This window comes from Oreochromis niloticus, linkage group LG14 (assembly GCF_001858045.2).
Source record: "Oreochromis niloticus isolate F11D_XX linkage group LG14, O_niloticus_UMD_NMBU, whole genome shotgun sequence".
Taxonomy (NCBI): Eukaryota; Metazoa; Chordata; class Actinopteri; order Cichliformes; family Cichlidae; genus Oreochromis; species Oreochromis niloticus.
Genome location: NC_031979.2, coordinates 21,721,341 through 21,741,523, shown reverse-complemented (window position 1 = coordinate 21,741,523; position 20,183 = coordinate 21,721,341). Strand labels below are relative to the sequence as shown.

General features: G+C 40.7%; 1 protein-coding gene across 2 annotated transcripts in view; it reads right to left on the bottom strand.

Moving 5' to 3' along the window:
* Positions 1–707: 707 nt before the first annotated feature.
* The window catches only part of dscaml1 (Down syndrome cell adhesion molecule like 1), a 97,834-nt gene continuing 78,358 nt past the window's right edge, over positions 708–20,183 (bottom strand). For both annotated transcript variants that reach the window (XM_025898302.1, XM_025898303.1), the window contains 17 exons: positions 19,466–19,612; positions 19,213–19,368; positions 16,951–17,090; positions 13,265–13,418; positions 11,367–11,484; positions 10,522–10,685; positions 10,276–10,374; positions 8,614–8,802; positions 7,983–8,111; positions 7,680–7,838; positions 7,396–7,551; positions 7,225–7,255; positions 6,966–7,084; positions 6,672–6,824; positions 6,233–6,427; positions 5,754–6,062; positions 708–5,481 (listed from right to left, as the gene is read on the bottom strand). In XM_025898302.1, the coding sequence (XP_025754087.1) occupies positions 4,892–5,481; positions 5,754–6,062; positions 6,233–6,427; positions 6,672–6,824; positions 6,966–7,084; positions 7,225–7,255; positions 7,396–7,551; positions 7,680–7,838; positions 7,983–8,111; positions 8,614–8,802; positions 10,276–10,374; positions 10,522–10,685; positions 11,367–11,484; positions 13,265–13,418; positions 16,951–17,090; positions 19,213–19,368; positions 19,466–19,612 (3,008 nt within the window). In that variant the 3' untranslated portion in view covers positions 708–4,891. The remainder of the gene's footprint in view (positions 5,482–5,753; positions 6,063–6,232; positions 6,428–6,671; positions 6,825–6,965; positions 7,085–7,224; positions 7,256–7,395; positions 7,552–7,679; positions 7,839–7,982; positions 8,112–8,613; positions 8,803–10,275; positions 10,375–10,521; positions 10,686–11,366; positions 11,485–13,264; positions 13,419–16,950; positions 17,091–19,212; positions 19,369–19,465; positions 19,613–20,183) is intronic.

Here is a 20,183-nt window from a genome sequence, read left to right as displayed (position 1 = left end):
TAATTGTGTGACATAAACCTTACATTGGGAAATGTATAAGGTAAATCTTGTACATTTTTTAAGCACTACACATTAGTCAAAGACCAGTACTGGCTGTAAAAGCTAACATGCATGACTCCATATAGTTTAAAGGGGCTGTATGGAGATGCTGAAGGGAATAAGCATTTAAGTATACTTAGATATCAGGAAAGTAATTACTCAGGAACTGCAAAGTTTTCCAAATAATAATAATTACTTGTTCAGAGCAACATAAAAGCCAATCATATTACCTTGCTGTGTTTATTTTTTTTCGAATTAAGTTGGCTGAAAAAGACAATTCAACAACTTGGGCAGTCTTAAAAAAACGTTTTATAGGCTATATTTCGTCTATAATAAAAAAAATTGTACTTTTCACCTCATTTCAAACTCCTTGGTTGTCTGGAAAGCTGAAGACAATTTACAATTTATAGTAAAGTTTCTACTACTAGTTTTACATGAGACAAAAGAGCACAGATTTCTCCAGGCTTGGTTCACATTTGACCTTTTTCACACATGTCTTGGGGCTTTGCAAAGGTTAAATTTATCTGTTAACCTCCTCTACCCAGAACAGCATACATGTCCCCATGGCTGTAAAATTCACACTTCTTATGATTTTTTTTTGTTAAACTAAAGAAATGCTTAAGATTCAACATTCAACAGCAAATCGCCAATAAACAATATCATCACAGTTTATAAAAAGATAGCTTTATTGCACAAGGTGTTGAGTACTCTTTTTTTCCGTTTTTGTTTTGTTTTCATAGAAAAGAAAATGTAGAGTTAAACGCAAGCAATTGCAAATTGAAGCAATGTTTCCCCATAAAAGTTTAAGGAACAACCTCTAAATTTTGAAAATGGTTTCAGTAATCCCCTTTTAAATTGGTCAATTCACCATTTTCCCTTTTCTTTTATAACCAGCAAAATTTTCAGTACATGCAATGCTGCTCCCCTCCCCACAAACGTGGATTAATAATTTATTAATAATTAAAAAAAAAAAGCAAACTCTAAATTCTGTGACAAAGTAAAAACAAACTAAATTACAATAATATTAAAAAATCAACAAAACAAAAAAAGGAGACAACTCAACCAAATGCCCTGTAAAAGAAGAAAACAATATATTATTTTTAATTATGCATGGTCCACTCTGACACGTTTTAACTGGTCCATAAATCAAGATAAAGCGGTGTCTGTATAATTTTATAGTTTTGCCGTTAAGTCTTCTTCTGTTTCATTACAATAGCTTCAGTTCAAAGTTTACATTGTGCCCTGGTTTCTAGTGAAGATGTCGAAAATAGTACTCATTTATACAAAACACTTTCCTATGTACACAAGTCTTCTATTGTGGAGTAAAACATAAGCTGTATAAGTGGACAACGGGGAACAGTGGGGGTGGAGACGGGGTTCTGATTGACTGGCAGATGGGGAAAACGTTGGGGAAGTGGAAAGTGTGAAGTTGGCCTTACAAACACAGGCAAAGTCAGTTTGAAAGTATGTTGTTGTATTTTAAGGAAAAATCCACCCCAGATGTTTCGTAAGCTGAAAAGCTGTCCGAATATAATAACAGAAATAAGAATAAAATATGAGGACCACTTTATCCAGTGGATTGGTTTTTTTCCCTTAATAAATGTTAGTGATTTTATCTTTCTTATACTCGCTATTTGATACATAAACTTCTAAAACTGATGTATTGTTAGTAATATTAAAATGGAAATTTGAGTATGGTTAGCATTTTGCTTACTATGTGAGTATGCTTTGTAAAATGCATTGAAAGCAATTCAGTGTTCATATGTTTGGGTGGACAAAAAAATAAAGAACATCTGCTATAAAGTATCAAAATAAGCTAAATGTTGAAACACATATTAAAATGTTACATGGACATTTATGTCTTCCTACAATTCTGGAAACGTTGATTTATAATTAACCGCAATCACCAAATGAGGGTGGAATTTTCTTTAAAGACAGACATTACATTTACTTTAAGCAAACTGACAGAAGATCGGTGTTATACGGTAGAAGCAACTTCACTGAAGAACTGGGGAAAGCAGGTTGGACAGAACTTTATTTCATCATTCCAACCAATATCCATACAACTGGAGTAAGGAAGCCCCTGGTTGTGAAAGCAGGCCTGCCCCATTCCCAAACTCTTGTTTTTCTGAAGACAAGTATTTGCATAACTTGAAACATAAAAGCTAAAAGAAAAGGCATCGTAACCATTAGCAACAAAAATTAAAAATACATATCTCTCCTGGCTAGTTTTCAAACAAAAGGGAGCATGGATACATTTAGAAGCAGTTTTAAAAGCCGCTGTGTGGTATGCTCATTGGCCTGCACTCCTGGAGTTTGGGAATGACTTGCTGTGACACAGGTAGGAAACAGAAATACTTGTTGGTTGGTTGTTGTCATTAATTATAATTATAGGTAATGGCATTGAGTTTGTGAACACACCTTCAGAAGGTACAATACAACATAATACAAGATTCTCACTGTATAGACTGTCCTCGTTATACTGTTTTCTTTTTCAACACCACACTTTCTGCACTGAGCCATAGACCACAGGTAACCAGCGACACAATCTCACACTATAATTTGACTTTACTGTGCTTGTCCTTTCAGCTGCTACCTGCTGCACAGGCAGTACAGCTTTGAACATTTACAAAATCACAAGGGGTTCAAACCTCAGTTTCACCACTTAATTTTCTTTCACACAACTTCCTTTCGCTCTAAGATCTTCTGCCCATGGTTGTGCTACCCGTTTAAACTTCCCTCTTCTTTTTCCTTCTTCTCTTCTGGCAATTTTTTCACTCTGAGCGATTGTCTTGTGATCTTTTATATATATTTTCAATTAGAACGGCTTTTATATTTCTCTGCATTTTTTTTTCAATATTCATATATTTGCTATATATTTGAATAGAAATATATATGTACATACTTTTGAAAACAAACATATATCTTTTTCTTTTTTCTATTGCGAGAGCCCTGATGTTATGTTCGACCACTGAAAAACATGTGGAGCAACTCTTCTTTTTTTTTGGAACGATCTTTGTTATGGGATTAAGCTTTGGGAGAAGAACTAATAGTAATTAAAAAAAAAAGATACAGTACCATGCATAAAGCTAAAAATAATTTCAGCAAGGTGGAGGGACTTGAAAATACTCCTTTTAGTTTCAAAGACCACTTATTTTTGAAGAAAAATCTCTCTGCTACTTCACATTATATTGACACTCGATCCCTCTGATTATACTCTTAAACATTACTGTCTGTTTATAAATTCAAGACTATGCAAATATGATTTTTCTTCATAAATCTCCATAAATTTGCTGCGACTTGCTTCTCATTCAAGCTGACACTACACATCAAATAGCATTTCTGCCCGTCTGTGCATATTAGACCTCTTCTCTCAGTCAGTCTGTCTCTTTGACCTGCCAGTAAGCTAGCAGTAGATCACAGTGACACTGTATGGATATGATGGTGGACCGGGTGGGTAAAGGTGAAAATGGGAAAGGACAGAAAGGGAGGAAAAGGGCACAGGTAAAATGGCTTAAAACAAAAAACATAATGGATATTGTGGCGCCATGATGAATCATATAATGGTCGCTTCCTTCTTGAGGAAGTTTAAGAGAAAAAGAGGGACCTAGTTCTTATAATCTGTAATAGCTCTCTTCTGAACCCACTTCTTTTCCTGTGTTTTTCATTTCCTAAGCCATGTCGTCAATCACAAAACAAAGTTCAAAATGCTGGACCGAATTAGGGTCGTTGCGTTACATCATCAGCATCGACCCATTATCCCCTTTCACAGGTACAAAATGAACATTTGTCAGTTTTGACACAGATGTCTGCCCAAGAGGTCAGCATACAGACTGATTTTAAAAAGGTCCATCGTTGGTGTGCCTGCCACATGCATACATTTATATACACACATATACACCCGCGCAAACACGCTTGCACACACACACGCACGCACGCAGGCTGTTGAAGGTTTCTCTTACTTGGATCCATTCTAATTTTCTCTTAGTGCACATGAGATTATATTTCCATCATCTGAAAATAAACAGAAAACTGATTAAAAAGAAAAAGTTTGGATTCATCTTGCACTTCATGATGCTTGAATTTTTTTCCCATCTTCTCTGCGTTGAGTCTGTTTATAAAAGCATCAATTAAGACCACTATGCTGTATCATCCATTGCATGTATATGAAAATCCCTTTGTCTCAAAACTGATATTGAGACGACAGTCCGTCCACTGCCTCTAATGTACGAATCCAGGATGGAGTAATCTTTCAGAGCCAGTGTAACACCAAGGCTGGTGGTTAATGCATACAGTAAAGCATCCTGCCATGGCACAATGCTGTGATATGAGCTCCTTTCCATCAGAGGCCAAAGAAAAGCAACATTTTTAAAAACCTAAAAATCTTAATACACATCTCTCTGAAACTCAAGCAACCTGGTTCATTCTACAGCTGTCTTGATCCAGAAAACAAGACAGTGCACGTGGAAAGCATTTTGTGCATAAGTACTGTGTCTTTGCCAGAAAATCAAAATATAGAGTGAACAAATGTGAATAAATCATCTATGTTTTGGCAAGGGTGTTTCCCAGGGTGGTGAAGTAAGAGATAAAAATGACACAATAATAACAGAAAGCAATCAGGCAGAAAGAAAGGCAAACCCCTGTGCTGTGGAGACCCAACTCTGACCCCATCATATAATATTGTCAGTGGGAACCCAACCAGCCCCCTGCAGCCTGGCACAGCACAGGCACTGACGGGTAAGCTGTGCATCTGTATGTTCCTCACCCCAATTTTTCATAGAGGCTCTAGGCAAGCGATGGCTTGACCAGCATTCAATGAAGAGTTACAGTGACAGGCCGCAGTGATGGCAGGCTACACCAGTGTGTAGGACTTGGAGTAGGCCCCCGCCCCTCCATCCCTTTGCTTCTGTAGTCTGCCTAAGCCCGAGGAGCTGCTCTCCAGGAGAGAGTCTCTGGATCCTCCCATCTTGGAGGAAGATGAAGAGGCACCTCCAGGGGTCCCTCCTGTGGCCCCTACTGCTCCACCTCCACCGGAGGATGATGATGCCCCAGAAGCCGCAGCAGAAGCAGCAGCTGCTGCTGCACTCTGGGCCCCTGCAGCAGAGGAGCCAGGCATTGTGAGAGTCCTCTGGGGAAGTGTGGAGCTGCTAGAGCTAGCAGATGCCCCTCCACTCCCACTGCCACCACCACCGCCTCCTGTTGCTCCTCCCGAGGAAGCCCCAGAGGATGTGAGATTGGACAGACCAGAGTGGCCCATGGTTAGGGCCTGCTGTTTTGCAGAGTCCATAGTCACATGACGGCCCTGGGTGTGGTATGCACGTTGGGCCAGGCCACGAATAGAGGCTTCACGTGGTGGGACCACTGGACACGGGTCATGACGCTCTGCCTGCTTTCGAAAAAAGGGATCTGACTTCATGTAGAGGGGTAGGTTGCAGTAGTCACCTGGAAGGGAAAAGTAAAGTTTATCATCACTGCACAAGCTTATAGGATGTAATGGATATTATACTGTGCACCACAATACTTGCTATAAACTCATCTAATAATCAGAACACATGCACACTGTCTACAGTCTACAGTACATAGAAAACATTTACTTACATGAAGTCTGATTTTCACAATACAATTTTAAGCCCTTGGCCACACTTTTTAAACTTGTTTTCAATTTAAAAATCCTAAGAAACAAAAAAGAATCATGCTTAGAGGTGACGACTCACTCTTGGCGCGATGCGGAATGGGAACAGCTACATTCTTGCCACGGTCATAGTCTTGGGGTTTAGGTGGCGAGGCAGTAAAACGGCAGATGCCGGGCTCTGACGGTGTGCTCATGGACGTCATGCTGTCTGCATTGTCGTTGGTACCTGTAGTCATCTGATCAGATGAGCTGTCAGAAATAAAGCACTCTGTAATCTCAAATTTAGCATGTTGCAGGTGTTCCTCCAGCTTGGCATGCTCATATGCTCTTGCCAGCTCCTCGTAGGTGGAGGAGGCACTCTCTGTTGACACCATGCTGTTGCGCCCTTTATCTGTGCAAAAAAATAAGGAAAGGAAATGAAGGCAAGCCCCTTTCATCCAGGTTTATAAACGCTGCTGAGATGTAGCCTACTGCAAAATCACATTTGCTTCCTGCAGATAAATAGCCTTAATTGTATGTACATGTTAATGGCTGTAAGTGTCATTTCACCCATGTACCAACCTGTGTCCTGCGAGAGGCTGGCACTGTAGCTGTCACTCTCTGTGACAGTGATGCCATGCTGGGAGCCAACTGTGCGCCAGTCTGAGGTGAGAGTACGGGCTGGCGTAGAGGCCTGGCACTTGGTCAGAGTCCACTGACTAGAGTAGCGGTTCCTGATGCTGTGGGCTGACTTAACACTCTTCCTTGACACTGGATCTGATGGTAAATGGATGAAGAAATAAGAAGGGTTGGCATATGCACACAGGACGTTCACAGCCGGAAAAAATCAACAAGAATTTAAAAATAAGAAAGACTGGTCTTCATATTTTGGTCCAGAGTACATCTGAATCATTCATAAAAAAAATAATACTAATAACTCAATTGAATTGAGCAGAAATGTTGCTTTAATCAGTTTAAACATTTAATGATATAATGGGGAGTGAGGAGTAAAAGCACATACTGGTTCCTGGCCGGATGTCAGACATGTCAATCAAAGGGCCAGTGTTCTGGATGAGGGCAGGATGATGGACAGACACACCAGTGCAAAAGCTCTGAGGGTTCCCAGTTTGGTTAAACTCTGTGTCTGTCACAGGGATAGTGGCCTTGTCCTCACCTATGACAGGCAGAAATATTGTGTGTCAACAAAATAACAAATAGCCTAACACCGCATTTCATGTCACGGTCATCGATCCGGTCCTCGGCGTAGATGTGTGAACATATGCGACAAGTCTGTCTTTCTCTCTCTTCCTCTCACCGATTTGCTTGATGCCTTCTTTGTCCTCAATTAGCAGCTGCACTCTGGGGATGTCGATGTGTAGCCGTGGGCCCTGAGGAGGCCCTTTAACCGGGGTGTCGAAGCTGCGGTTGTTTTTACTAATTCATAGATACAAGACAAGCACACACAAACATGCATAGTTTGAAGAAAATGGGAAAAAAGTTGATTTTTGAGTGGATTTTAGGTTACGCTTAATAATATTTCAAGCTTATTTTGTGAGAATACATTCCAGTCTTACCTGATCAGCATCTCTGCTAAACTTTTGGCATCTAAAGAGAACAGAGGATATGCCAATTTTTAATTTTTTTTTGACAAACAAATATTCTTAGAATAAATGCTCTGCAGGCTGAATGTAATATTCTCTCTCAGTTTCACCACTTATCTCCTCTCTTCTAATTTCTTCTCTCACCTCTCAGTCTCTTTAGTCTCTTTTCTTTGCGTTTCTTGCGAATGATGAAGAGCAACGCAACGCCAAGTGTGACCAAGATCACAGGACAGCCAATGGAAAACAGCTTCTTGACATCGTCGTTCTTCTCCAGAGGGGATTTAATTGGCGGTATTGTGCCTGTGGAGATTAAGAGTTAATGTGCTTTCATAAGAAAATATCATAAGGTACCAATTTTAATGGATTTATCATTAAAACAATGCCATTTATCCAAAGTAAATGGCAAATGAAGATCATCTTGTACTCACTGCCATCATAGTCTAGAGTGGCAAACTGGGAGCTCTGGTTACCGCAGCCGGCACTGTTACAAGCTTTCATCTTCAACTCATACCAGGTGGCCTCACGCAGCTCTGCCAGGAACACATCTGTGGTGGCGTTGGTGCGCACATTCTGCCATGTCCAAGTGCCTGCACGAGTGCACACGACTCTTAATTACGATCAAGTTTTTTTCAAGCAAAATTAATATATATGTCTAAGTTTGGTCATTTGTCCACTGAATTTATATCAGAACATCTCCAGTATTACCAAAAAATGAAAAAGGAGCCACTCACCTTTCGGTCTAAATTCTAGCGTGACAGCTGTGATCGGACAGCCTCCACTGGCCCAGCCTTGCAAGTTGAGGCGAGCATGGCTAGAGTTAATGTGGGTGAAGACAGGCTGGTCTTTGTTGAACTGGGGTTCTGTAAAGGCAGCAAAGGTTTGATGCAGAATATGCTCAGAATATTAAAACAATATTTGCTATGGCATTTCACAGGTAATATGGTTAACACAGGTCATCTTTAGCAGACCTGCACACAACATTCAGTTAAATAAACTAAATAATATATTGATGCAGTTACAGCAAAAACTGAAGCAGCAAATTTTAGTATTGTATGTAATATGTTTGTATAATCTCTAAGAGGTTAAATATGCATTTTGCAATTCTTTGTTAGTTAGAAAAGAGCATTAGTGTGGCAACAACAATGACTACCAAATTTGGAACTGGTCTGCACTATAAGAAGTTTAAAGGTGCATTAAACACTTTCAGTTGACTTTTTTTGTTGACCTCCTGACATGTGACCTTTCTATTTTCTGAGTGTTATCTAGAACCCCTTTTCAAAAAAAATTGTATTGTATAAAAATATGTTTCTTTTACTTGTCTGCTGTATATATTGTTTAAAGCCCTTTTTGCCACCTTCTCACCTCGCCCGTGAGTCTTTGCCTCAATGATCTCGCTGATACGTCCGGCACCGACGCTGTTCTTGGCAGCCAGCTTGACTTTGTACCAGGTCCCACAGCGCAGGTTGTCCAATTTGAAAGAGCGCTCGCTAGAACTGATGAAAACATCTTTCCATTCCTCTGTGTTGTCTACAGAGTACTGCAGAACAAAACCTGCATAAGAAATGAGACATGCACAAAATATTAATTAGTTTTTTCTCAGTTTGACGCAAATCCCTCACTAATATAAAGTCTACTGAACTTTCAGACATTGGTACCACTGCTGGCCACTAGATGGCAATGCATGATTGCACTTCCCTTGTCCAGTTAAGCCCCAATTGGAGGATGGTGTAGCTGCTCTCTGTCTATGCCGCCATTAGTTACCTACAAACCCCAAGACTGGGATGGCGCTGACTGAGCATCTATGCAAATGAGGGCATGCAATATGGTGACTGTTTTTATAATCGGCTGCCTTGAAGAGCCAACTCCCTCCCACTCTGAGACACCTTCCATCTAATCCTCTGTCTGTCTTTCCTTCTGCCTGTATATGATTACGCATATATGACTGTCTCACTCTGAGTGTTTCCTTGTACTCTTTGTACCATCTTCATTTCCTTACTCTCTCTCTTTCTCTAACAGATGGTGCGATGGAGTCCAAAACGTTAAAAAGGGTTAACATGCAGATCGAGCAGTGTCTGTAAGTTTTATAGTCACCCTCGGTCTGTCACAGAACAGAAGAGGACACAGCAGAACATAACAGAAGATAGCACAGGGAACAGTACAGAACAGCACAACAACAGGCTAGAAGAACACTATGACTGACTGCTGTTATACAGAATATAAGATATCAGTGAATGAAACCAGTCTGCAACATTTGGCGATTCATCTATTTAGAAATTATTTTATTTTTACACAAGCTGAAAATGGCTTTATTAGTGCACACTAGCATGTTTTATCTGAAAGGGAATCATATACAGACATCAGGGCAGTGATAATGCAAAACAGGTGCGTGACAAGGAACTACTGCTGACAATGAGCCGATGGCTTTAGCGACGGGACATTCCGCTATCACACAAGTTGTACAGAAAAGATTTATGGACATATAAGACTAGATGCTGTATGCAAATACTGGCACTATTTGAATACCAAGCTGCACATCCAGTAGAAGCTGTTTAAGTTTATGCATTACATCCTGTTTCGGTTTTGCATAATGCATGCACGCAAGAGTCTTTCTTGGGTCATCCTGGCAGCACGGTTTCCAAAAGGAGTATATTCTATTCAGTTTTGGAGGCCTTCATGTGCTGATTACAAGAAGCTATTACTAAATGTTGTCTACTGAAATTTCTCTGGTTTTATTTGTTTGTTTTCATTGTCATTTATTCAGTAATCAGATAAGGTAGAATAGCGGCTTTACCAAAACCATATATGGTGCTTGAGCGTGTCATATAGAGCAGTAATAAGTTAAACTGCCACAGCCACACCCAGTCACGCACACTGTGGCCATAGGTCAATACAGACACTACCAATAATGCCAGGAAGGAGACAAGCTGAGGCAAGACAAACATGTCAGCTATAGACAAGAGGAAAGTAATGTGAGTACACAGGAGGAGAGACAGATATACAGCTTTCCTCTGAAAAATTATGCACCTCTTATAGAGCTGCCGCCATTGTCTCCTGGTATCCAAGCCAGAGTGATGGAGGAGGTGGAGGTGGTAGAGACGGTTAGACGCGGCTGGTCTGGAGGTACTGAGGATGAGGCACAGAATCTTATAATACCATGATTTATATTATCAAAGACATACTTATGATGAGTTATGTATTCATTTTGGCAAATCGTATTGTTTATTACGTAAAAAAAAGTTTGCTAGTGTGTCATTATAGCCATTCGCTTACCTTGCACCAAAAGGTTGACTATAATAGTGTCAAAGCCAAGTGTGTTTGTGGCTGTGCAGGTGTAGTAACCAGAATCCTCAGCTTTGACAGAGCGAAGCACCAGAGTCCCATTAGCCAAAATGAGACGCTGCCCATCTAGAGAAACTGGTATGGCTGTGTCCTCACTATTGAAGAGAAAGAGACACTGATAAGAGGACCTTCAGTCTATTATTAGGGTTAATTAAGTATCAGCAGCCATTTTAAAACACCTATGGTCATAAAAAACTTTTTTAATATAATAAAGGATTAATAAAATTGAATTAATTCTAATCTATTTCTCTGATTAACAATGTTAATGATTTATTAATTTTTTGGTATATCGTTATATGTTCTTTCGTCTTCGTTTTACTGATGAGGATGGACTCCAAGGGGACACAAGAGAAACTGGGACTTTTGTGGAGAGCTGCAGCAATAAGACGAACTCAGTTCTGTTCAATATTAACTTAATCTCATTATAACCTTACTGGTGGGCCCTCCACAACAGTCCCAGCTTCTCTCGTGGCCCCTGGAAAAAATTAATTGCCCACTCCTGGCTAAGGTGGATATCTTGTGTTAAGATGTAAGTTAGGGTCTGACTTGGTGTTTTGCATAGTTTCTAGTCTGAAGGTTTTCATAATAATTTTTAATTGCTAATCCAACCGGGACTACAATGAAGCTGGAGGCTATCCCAAATGATACTGGCAAGAAGTGAGGTACACTGTCTGCACATTACCTTAGCATGTGCACTTAATTCTCTGTAATCAATTCTCAGAGGAATTACAGCAGCAAGCACACTCTGCTTCAGTATTTCTAATGTGGATTCTCACCTGTCTTTGGTCCATTTTATGGTAGGTGTAGGTTCTCCTACTGAGCTACAGGGCAGTCGCACCTCTTTCATCCAGGGAGTGGTCACGGTACCGCCAAATGAGATGATTTTAGCTGGGGCTGGTGGAGGAGAGGAATGAAAAAGTGAAAGGTGTATAGAGGCAGAGAAATTTAATAAAAAGACCATTAGAGCTAATTGCATTAACACTCAAGCAGCCCATAAGACCAGCTGAGCAATAGACTAATTAATATGCACCAATCGGATGATTTTGCTGTTGTCAAATAATTTTCAAATCCAATTAACAATCACTTTGTTTTGAATCAATACATCGCAGTGTTAATGCATGTGCATACAATGATTTATCTTCTTGCTAGAATTCTTTTAATAAGCACGATTAACTGAGAGGAAATGTGTACTCTCTATAATTCACATTTGAAAAGAAATCGGTGTTAAATGTGACACTGGCTGGAAAAAAATAGAACATATATATCAAATTATAAAGAATAGAAAGAATGAGAAGAGAGGATATGAAAAAAAAAGTCTTTCCATTCAGGCACATAACCCTCTCATTCTTTGTCACTCCCCTACACTCTCTGTCTCGCTTTCTTTCCCAAGCTTGGCGTCTTAATGCTAGTGCTCTAGTGCACTTATGTTAAGGTTGAATTAAGTATTGAGTGAGCAAGCCTGGAGGACACTGTCTATTACAGCTGCCGATCAGCAGCACACTCCGATATGAGCACACATTAACAAACCTTTGCACCCAAGTCAAAGGAATGAACAGATAAAGAAAAGGCACTCTATTCATTCTTACGCCTTTATTCAACCTGGCCTTTAATCCACAGCCTATTGATTTAACTGCCATCTTCATTTTCTTAAACACTTTGCCTCTCTATTGTCTTCTATATTAGTTAGCTCTGCTATTTTTTCCTCCACCTGCTGTCCTCTCTGTTGCTCCCCTCTTATCATTTCCCTGGATGAGGGCAGTTTATCTGGTGCCCTCTGAACTCTAAAATCAATCCTGCACCTCTGTAAAGTCAAAGCGAGCAATAACACAGAAATAAAGAAGGAAACTAGGGGCTGTGGAGTAGAAAAAATAATATTGGGAATAATTACATCACATCTACTATTAAATAAAAACACATGACACGTGCTGCAAGATTACAGTCCTTTACGGCGTAGTGTGTTACCAATGGTATTCTTGGTGACTGCAGTCCCAAATGCCTTTAGATCACTAACAAGCTTCTGCCGTGTAGTTTTCTCATGATCATTCTCACCCCATGAGGCAAGATCGGGCTCACACAGATTGGCTTGTCAGTCTGTGTGGCTGGGTCTGGGATCAATTACTTATTTCACAGACAAATCAGTGTATAACTTTCATGTAATGTGCGTTTTTCCTGGATTTTTTGTCTCTTTTCATTAAAACGAAAACTTCCATAAAAATTAGAGACTGTTCATTTCTTTGTAAGCAAGCAAACTTATAAATTCAGCAGGGGATCAAATAATTATTTCCTCCATTGTATAGCGAACGTAATGCAGTAAGAAGATGATGGGGGATGTAAAGCAAAACATCCTTTAAAAATGCTTATTTTTAGTTCATGAGTGGTGCAGTGGGGTGAAGAATAGTCGGAGAGAAAACGAGTGGTTTGTAGAGCAGCACCACTCTAACAGCGGATGTATCCTAATAGTTCCTGAGAGAGAGGACAGAAGCGGGGGAAAAATAAACAGGAAAAAGAGGGCACTGTTTGTTTCTTCCACCAAACAAAAAGTCGGTCAAAAGATTACTTCACAAATTTAGCATTGAACCTCGATAAAATGATCAAACTTAAATTTTGAGGGTCTTTAATCTACAGTGGGCACTTCCACTAATCATGGGTCTCCCTTTCATATTGAGGGACTCACCTTTGGCTGCTGGCTCCACAGTGACCTTTTCGCTGAAGTTACCTCGGCCTGCAGTGGTGACGGCTGCAGCCCAAATCAGGTACTGCTGGCGGTGGTTGAGGTGTGTGATTCGGTAAAACAGCAGCTCTGGATTAGCTTCATATTCACTTGGCAGCTAGGGAAAAACGAAATGAGAAGAGAGATTGTTGATTTGGAAGAACAAACTTGATAATGTCCTAAAATCATTTCACTTGATTAAAACTGTTCGACTACCTCTCACTGCAATTATCTAATCAGCCAATGGCACAAATTAATGCATTTAGATATGTAGACATGGTCAAGAAGACCTCCTGAAATTCAAAGTGAGCATCAGAATGGGGAAGGTGATTTAAGTGACTCTGAAAGTTGTATGGTTGTTGGTGCCAGACAAGCTGGTCTGATGATTTCAGAAACTGCTGATCTACTGGAAAGGCGATGGTGTAATGGTGCAGGGTATTTTCTTTGCACACTTTTTATCCTTTAGTACCAACTGAGTATTGTTTAACAACACAGTCTAGCTGAGTGTTGTGGTTGACCATGTCCATCCCTTTATGACCATCGTGTACCCGTCTTCTGATGGCTGCTTCCAGCAGGATAGAGTGGCATGTCACAAAGCTCAAATAATCTCAAACTGGTTTCACTGTACTCGAATGGCCTCCACAGTCACCAGAACTCAATCCAATAGAGCACTTATGGGAAGTGATAGAACAGGAGATTCACATCATAGATGTGCAGCTGACAAATCTGCAGCAACTGTGTGATGCTATCATGTCAATACGCACCAAAATCTCTGAGGAATGTTTCCAGCACCTTGTTGATTCTATGTCATGAAGAATTAAAGTAGTTTTGAAGTCCAAAACAGTGCACAATGAGGCAAAATGGGCAATTACAATAAAAAGAGTCTGGATTGGTTTGGAAACACGTAGCGCTTTAACGGTACCTTTTCAAAATAAAAAAAATGTTTTATAGCATTTCTCAGAAAATTTAAAGTATATTCAAGGTAGCATAAGGTAAAATTTTGGGGATGCCAAATACAAGATTGTTTGGAGAGGCAGGTGATGTGATGAACTGAGTGAACATCATTTTAATGTGAACCAATTATTTTCTTCTTCATTTTGTACCAGTAAAACAGAGACCAAGATGGGCTAAAAGTTAGAGAGGTTCTGAGACTTATTGTAATGTGGTAAGGCAAAATGGTATGAAAGGATGACGCTGGAGGGAGGGAGGGAAGAAAGGCAAGTGATGCTTGAGGAGAGAGAGGCGAGAGGGTTGGATTGGGGGAGTGAATCCCACTCCCTCGCCTTCTCTGTTCTCCTCGGGGAGGGCAAACAGAGATATGAGAGAGGAAGACAATAGGGGACAGACAAATGAGTCAGTCAGAGATATCATGAACAGTCATACACTAATGAGGCCTATCTACTGCAGGCATCAGCAGTGATGGAGAGGAGAGGAGAGGAAAGTAACACAAACAGACAGAGGAAGAGGAATGGTTACCCACAAGCACTATGAATACACACCAATACATATGCATGAACGTACTGAAACACAGGCATACACACACACACACACACACACACACACACATAGAGCCGCATACATGACCTGGAGGTGGATGTGTAATTGCAGTGTGTTTAACCCAGCCATGTGTCTCCTGTCTAGACATATACGCATCACTGTCCCCTTAACACACACACACACACAGAATCTCTCCTTTTTACTGCCTGCCAATCGCTATTCACCTACCCACCAATTATACCTGTATTTCCTCAACTCCTACTCTTCACCTACTCCTCAGGTATCCCAGCAGTCAGCTATATATACACACACCTGCAACTCTGGCTGTTGCTGTGCTGCTGGCCTCAAGTAATAAATAGTATGAAAAAAAAGAAACACAATCAAAAATTCAACACACACACACACACACACACACACACTGCACTGTAAGGCAGCACCTAACATTCACTCGGCACCCTCTAAATCATATTTTACTACACCCAAGCAGTTTGACACCGTCTTACATTTGTGACTGACAGGCACACATGCACAGATGAAATGAAGACTGCGATACAAGTGTCAAATAGCATGAACAGTCAGCGAATGTGCCAGACCAGTAAAACCTGCGAAGACACTGCAGCGTTACTGAGCTCTGTCCTAGCCTGCTGGGTTGTTGTCTGCAGAACGGTTTATTCTGTGCAAACAGATTCCAGTATTCATGTTGTTTTTCACATTTATGAGCAGGTCGCCATGAAGGAATCCACTGAGCTTTTTATTACTTCACTATGTTCCCTGTTCATCATCCATTCCTCTTGCCTCTGACGCTCTCTCTGTTTTTCTCTCCGACTATTCTTCACCCCACTGCACCATCCTTCTGTGCACCCCCCCATGCCATCACTGTTCTTCATTTCTTTATCTTTACATTTGTCTGTCATCTGTGGGCCCACTCCTTGCTTTTTCTTGCATCTATCCACCAATATACACCCCCCCTCCCCTTCTATTTTACATTGTTTTAGCATTCCCCCCCCCGACTCTCGCATACGCATCAATATCTTCTTCTGCACATTTGTCTCTATACTCTCCACTGCAAGCTGAAGCATGGATGGAGAGATGGATAGATAGATGGTGGGATGGATGTATGGGTGGGTGGGTAGATGCTAGGAGGAAGGGAGGGAGGGAAGAGTGACAGAGTGTGTGTTGCTGTAACGGATATTAAAATATTCCTCCGGCGTGGAGATAGCGGTGATCCGGGGAACGATAGAGCGAGATAATGAAAAGAGGAACAAAAGTACTCCCCGCGCGGTGTGTCTGACCCCCCCATCCCTCCTTCCCTCTCTCCAGTCGCACTCATTTACATAGTAATCATGCCGAACTCTGCATGGGGGCTTCAGAAAGATAGATAGATAGATAGATAGATAGATAGATAGATAGATAGATAGATAGATAGATAGATAGATAGATAGAGATAAGGTGTGAGTGATTTATGAATGAGGGACATTAAGGAAAAGATGTATATTTCTCAAAGGGAACATTTATATAGTACATGTGTATGCATGTGCGTGTGTGTTCAAGACTGCAAGCAGGATACATTTCTTGCCTTTAAATTCACACTGTTATAGAAACATGAGTTGCATATATGTATGTACCTCTATATCGCTCATGTAATACATTTATGAGTGTGTTTCTGTGTGCGCATGTGTGTGTGTGTGTGTGTCTAAGCTAAAGTGTGTATTTGCTCTTGGCTTGTTTTCTGCCCTCGTTGATGAACAGATGAGGTTGTCCTGGCAACGTGATGAGACGCAGATATGTAAATGAGGCTGGAGGGTGAGTTTGCACGCACACACACTGCAGAATGAGGAGAGCTCATTTCACACACGTATCTCGCTGAGACTGCAGCACTAGACCACACACACAAAAACACACCCCAACACACACACCTACACACACTCACACACACACACACACACTCACACACACACGCAAACGCTATAATTAAGTCAAATGAGTTTTATCTCAGCAACATATAAAATGTTTAACAGAAGCTATTTTCTGCATAGAAAATAGGATCTTGTCCCCTTCATTACCAAGCTATGCTGGGGGTTGGTCTTTTTGCACTTTTCCACTTTAATTCATTTATTTATCCTGAAACTCTCTGCACCCCTCTTGTAACTCACCGGTTGGCCTGACCCAGGGCTGGAGCAGTAAATGGTGTACTTGCGGATGATTCCATTTGGCTTGTGAGGGGGCAACCACGACACTACGACACTGCTGGCAGAGGAGGGCACAGCTTTGATGCCAGCTGGGGGTCCGGGGTCTAAAAAGAAAGAAATGGAGGGCTGAGTAAAATGTGAACCGCTTATATTTCAATGTGGTTACAGTAAACGGGAAGTAGCTTTCCCTTTCATCTTTATTATTTGCAGTAAATTGAACATCTTTGGGTTTTAGACTATTGGTTTGACAAAACAAGCAGTCAGAATTCAATTCAACTTTCTTTTACACATCAGAACAACAGCTGTCTCGAAGCGCTTGTTAATATTATTAGGTAAAACCCTACAATATTAGAGAGAGAACTCCAGTGATCAATAGCCTGGCTTATGGGAAAATGCAAAAGGAATATTTCAGTATTTTCTGCCATTTAATAGAGCACAGATAATGATGTTAAGAAAATGACTGGCAGTATACCAGCTGCTCTATATGCATACTAGCCTGCATATAGTAGTGTATTATTATACGTTCTAGAAGTATATTGGTTCTTTATTATCATTTATAAAGGCCTAAAAAATGCCTTATGCTGCGTGACTGTATTCCTCAACCTCTTCCCAAATAAAGATTTCTCCTCATCAGCCCCGCTAAGTATGAAACTACTGGTGAATTAATTAAGTTAAGACCTCACTTCTATATAAATAACATCCTACTGGAATATCTTCATTCGGACACTAGTGACACCTGTAGCTTTACATACATTTAGAACAGACAATATGTCTTAAGTTTCATAAAGAGAAAATGATTATTCTCTGTTTACTATCACCATTTAAGGCTCATACTGAGCAAAAAATATAAAATGCATAATCTATAACAAGAATGTATGATATGACCAACAACTGCCTTACTTAGTGATGCCCAGAAATTAGGCTGTTTTTGATGGAAATTTGTATTTGGCCGAGCACCAGCAGAATATGACATTAGGATTTATTAATATGAGAGGTATTTGTGTAACACTTAAATATTATTACGAGATATGAGTTCATTTAGAGTCAAAGGTCAAAAAATCCTGAGAGAACTTGATAATATTGGAATTTATACCAAAATAGCATTCTTAGCATAAAATCCACAAATGAAGACATGTAATCACACATTCAATGAGCCAAATACTGTGGTCCCCTAGATATAAGGCTGAAAAATTAATCCCGGTCTTCAATATTCTTATGCTTGCTGTCTTCTATGTTTATGCATGTAAGAGACGGAGGCAGAGAACGACAGACTGAGAACTGGCTGTTTGCACAATTGCACAGCAAACACTTTTCCATGTGCTGCGGACAGAACCGAGGGCAAAGGGAAAATACAGAAAACGTTGCGCGTTTGTGAAGAGGTTGCCCCTGGACACAGTGTCAACCCGCATCAGGGAAAAAAGACACACTCAGTTTGCCCCTGATAAACACGCACACTCTCACACACGCACACACAAAGACTAACACAATAGACATATTTGAATAGCAATTGCAGTGGGGCCAGCTCATAAAATGGAGATATGGTGGTGAAAAGAGAATAAAGGCCTTTTCTGAAATGACACTTCTTAGAATCTCTGCTCCCCTCTCTCTCCTGCACTCCCTCTCTCCCTCATTTTCTTCATCTCCAGACGCTTGCCTTCTCCTCTGCCTGGCCCCAGGGAGGTGGAGGAGAGGCGGATACGGATGTAATCCACAGCACCGCCAGTGTAAGCACAAAATTAATTCTCTCTAAGCCACAAAGAATTAATCCCTCTCCTTGTGCTGGGTGCCGGGGTAGACTTGCACACAAACAATAGCGCATGTACACACACATGCACTCGTGCATGCACGCCAACACAAAGCCATATACACCTGCAAACAGACAGACTTAACCCCCCACCCATCTCCACACACTCGCATGCACAGACTGACACCCTTAGGGTCCTTAACCACACACACACTTTTTGGCTTCTTAATTCTCATTAACACTGGTAATGGCACATCAGAGCACAAAGAGGTTTTAATCAGCAACCTCAGCCTTACAAAGACCCCCTCTACCCCCGCTGGCTCTCTGCCTCCCACATTGCTGCCTAAACCAAGAAAAAAAAACCCCCAAAAAGCTTAAACCTGCTCCAAAGATGTGAGGAAAGTAAATGACTCCTCCTGACTGGAGGTCAGTTCTTCACTTAGTTTATCTGTTTGATCAGAGCTAGTAAAATATGGACTCACAGTCTTCACGGGTTTGGATATAAAGGACATTGCTCCGGACGCCATCCCCAGCCTGGGTGTAGGCCAGCACTTGGATGCTGTAGTTAGTAAACTTTTCAAGGCCTCTCAGCTCCACTTGCTCTTTGGTGGTTGTGATGTTCTGCATTTCACCCCACTCTGTTAGACAGTAAGACAGAGAGAAGATTAGAATGCAAACCTGAGTCATATAGTGATCGCAATTTAACCTGGATATAACAAGACAAACTCAACACACCTCCATCTGGGAAAACAGCCCAAAAAACAACACGATATCCCTTCAATACACCGTGAAGTGTCAGTCTTGGAGGCTCAGCCCATGTGATAACTGCTTCATCAGATGTCACAGAGATGGCTCGCACATTCTGAGGAGGCTGACTGGGTACTAAAGATAAAGACAGAGGACAAAAGGACAGATGAGTTATCCAAGCTGTGAATCGTCAGGTATATAAATATGTAGCGCACCTTTTTAGTAAAGAAGGTCTGATCATTGAATGTTGGAAAAACAATTACAACTCATTTGACTGAGTGCAATACGAAGATAAAATGCAGAAAATCCAGGAATTATTTACTCTTAAATATGTGGTTTATCATTAGAAGATGATTTCTTTCCATGCTGTGGAACTGGATTACATTAGGGGAGCGGTTCTAAAACTTTTGTTGGCATGTCCCAGTTCAGAAACTGAAAAATAATTCATGTCCTTCACAACACAAATTTCATATTTTATCTTATGGAGTAACCATAAACAGAATGCAAGTTGAGTTTGACTTAAATAAAGGTTAGTGTAACAGCATGAATAAACACTTTTTTCCCTTAAAAAATCATATTGCTTGAACTTATTTTCATTCCATGCTTTTTGTCCAAACGCCACAGTGCTCAATGAACTTAAGAAAGCTAATGGAGATGCAGATTTTTCAAAATAGTGCCGAGGTCAAAATGGGAGATGCCCCCAAGG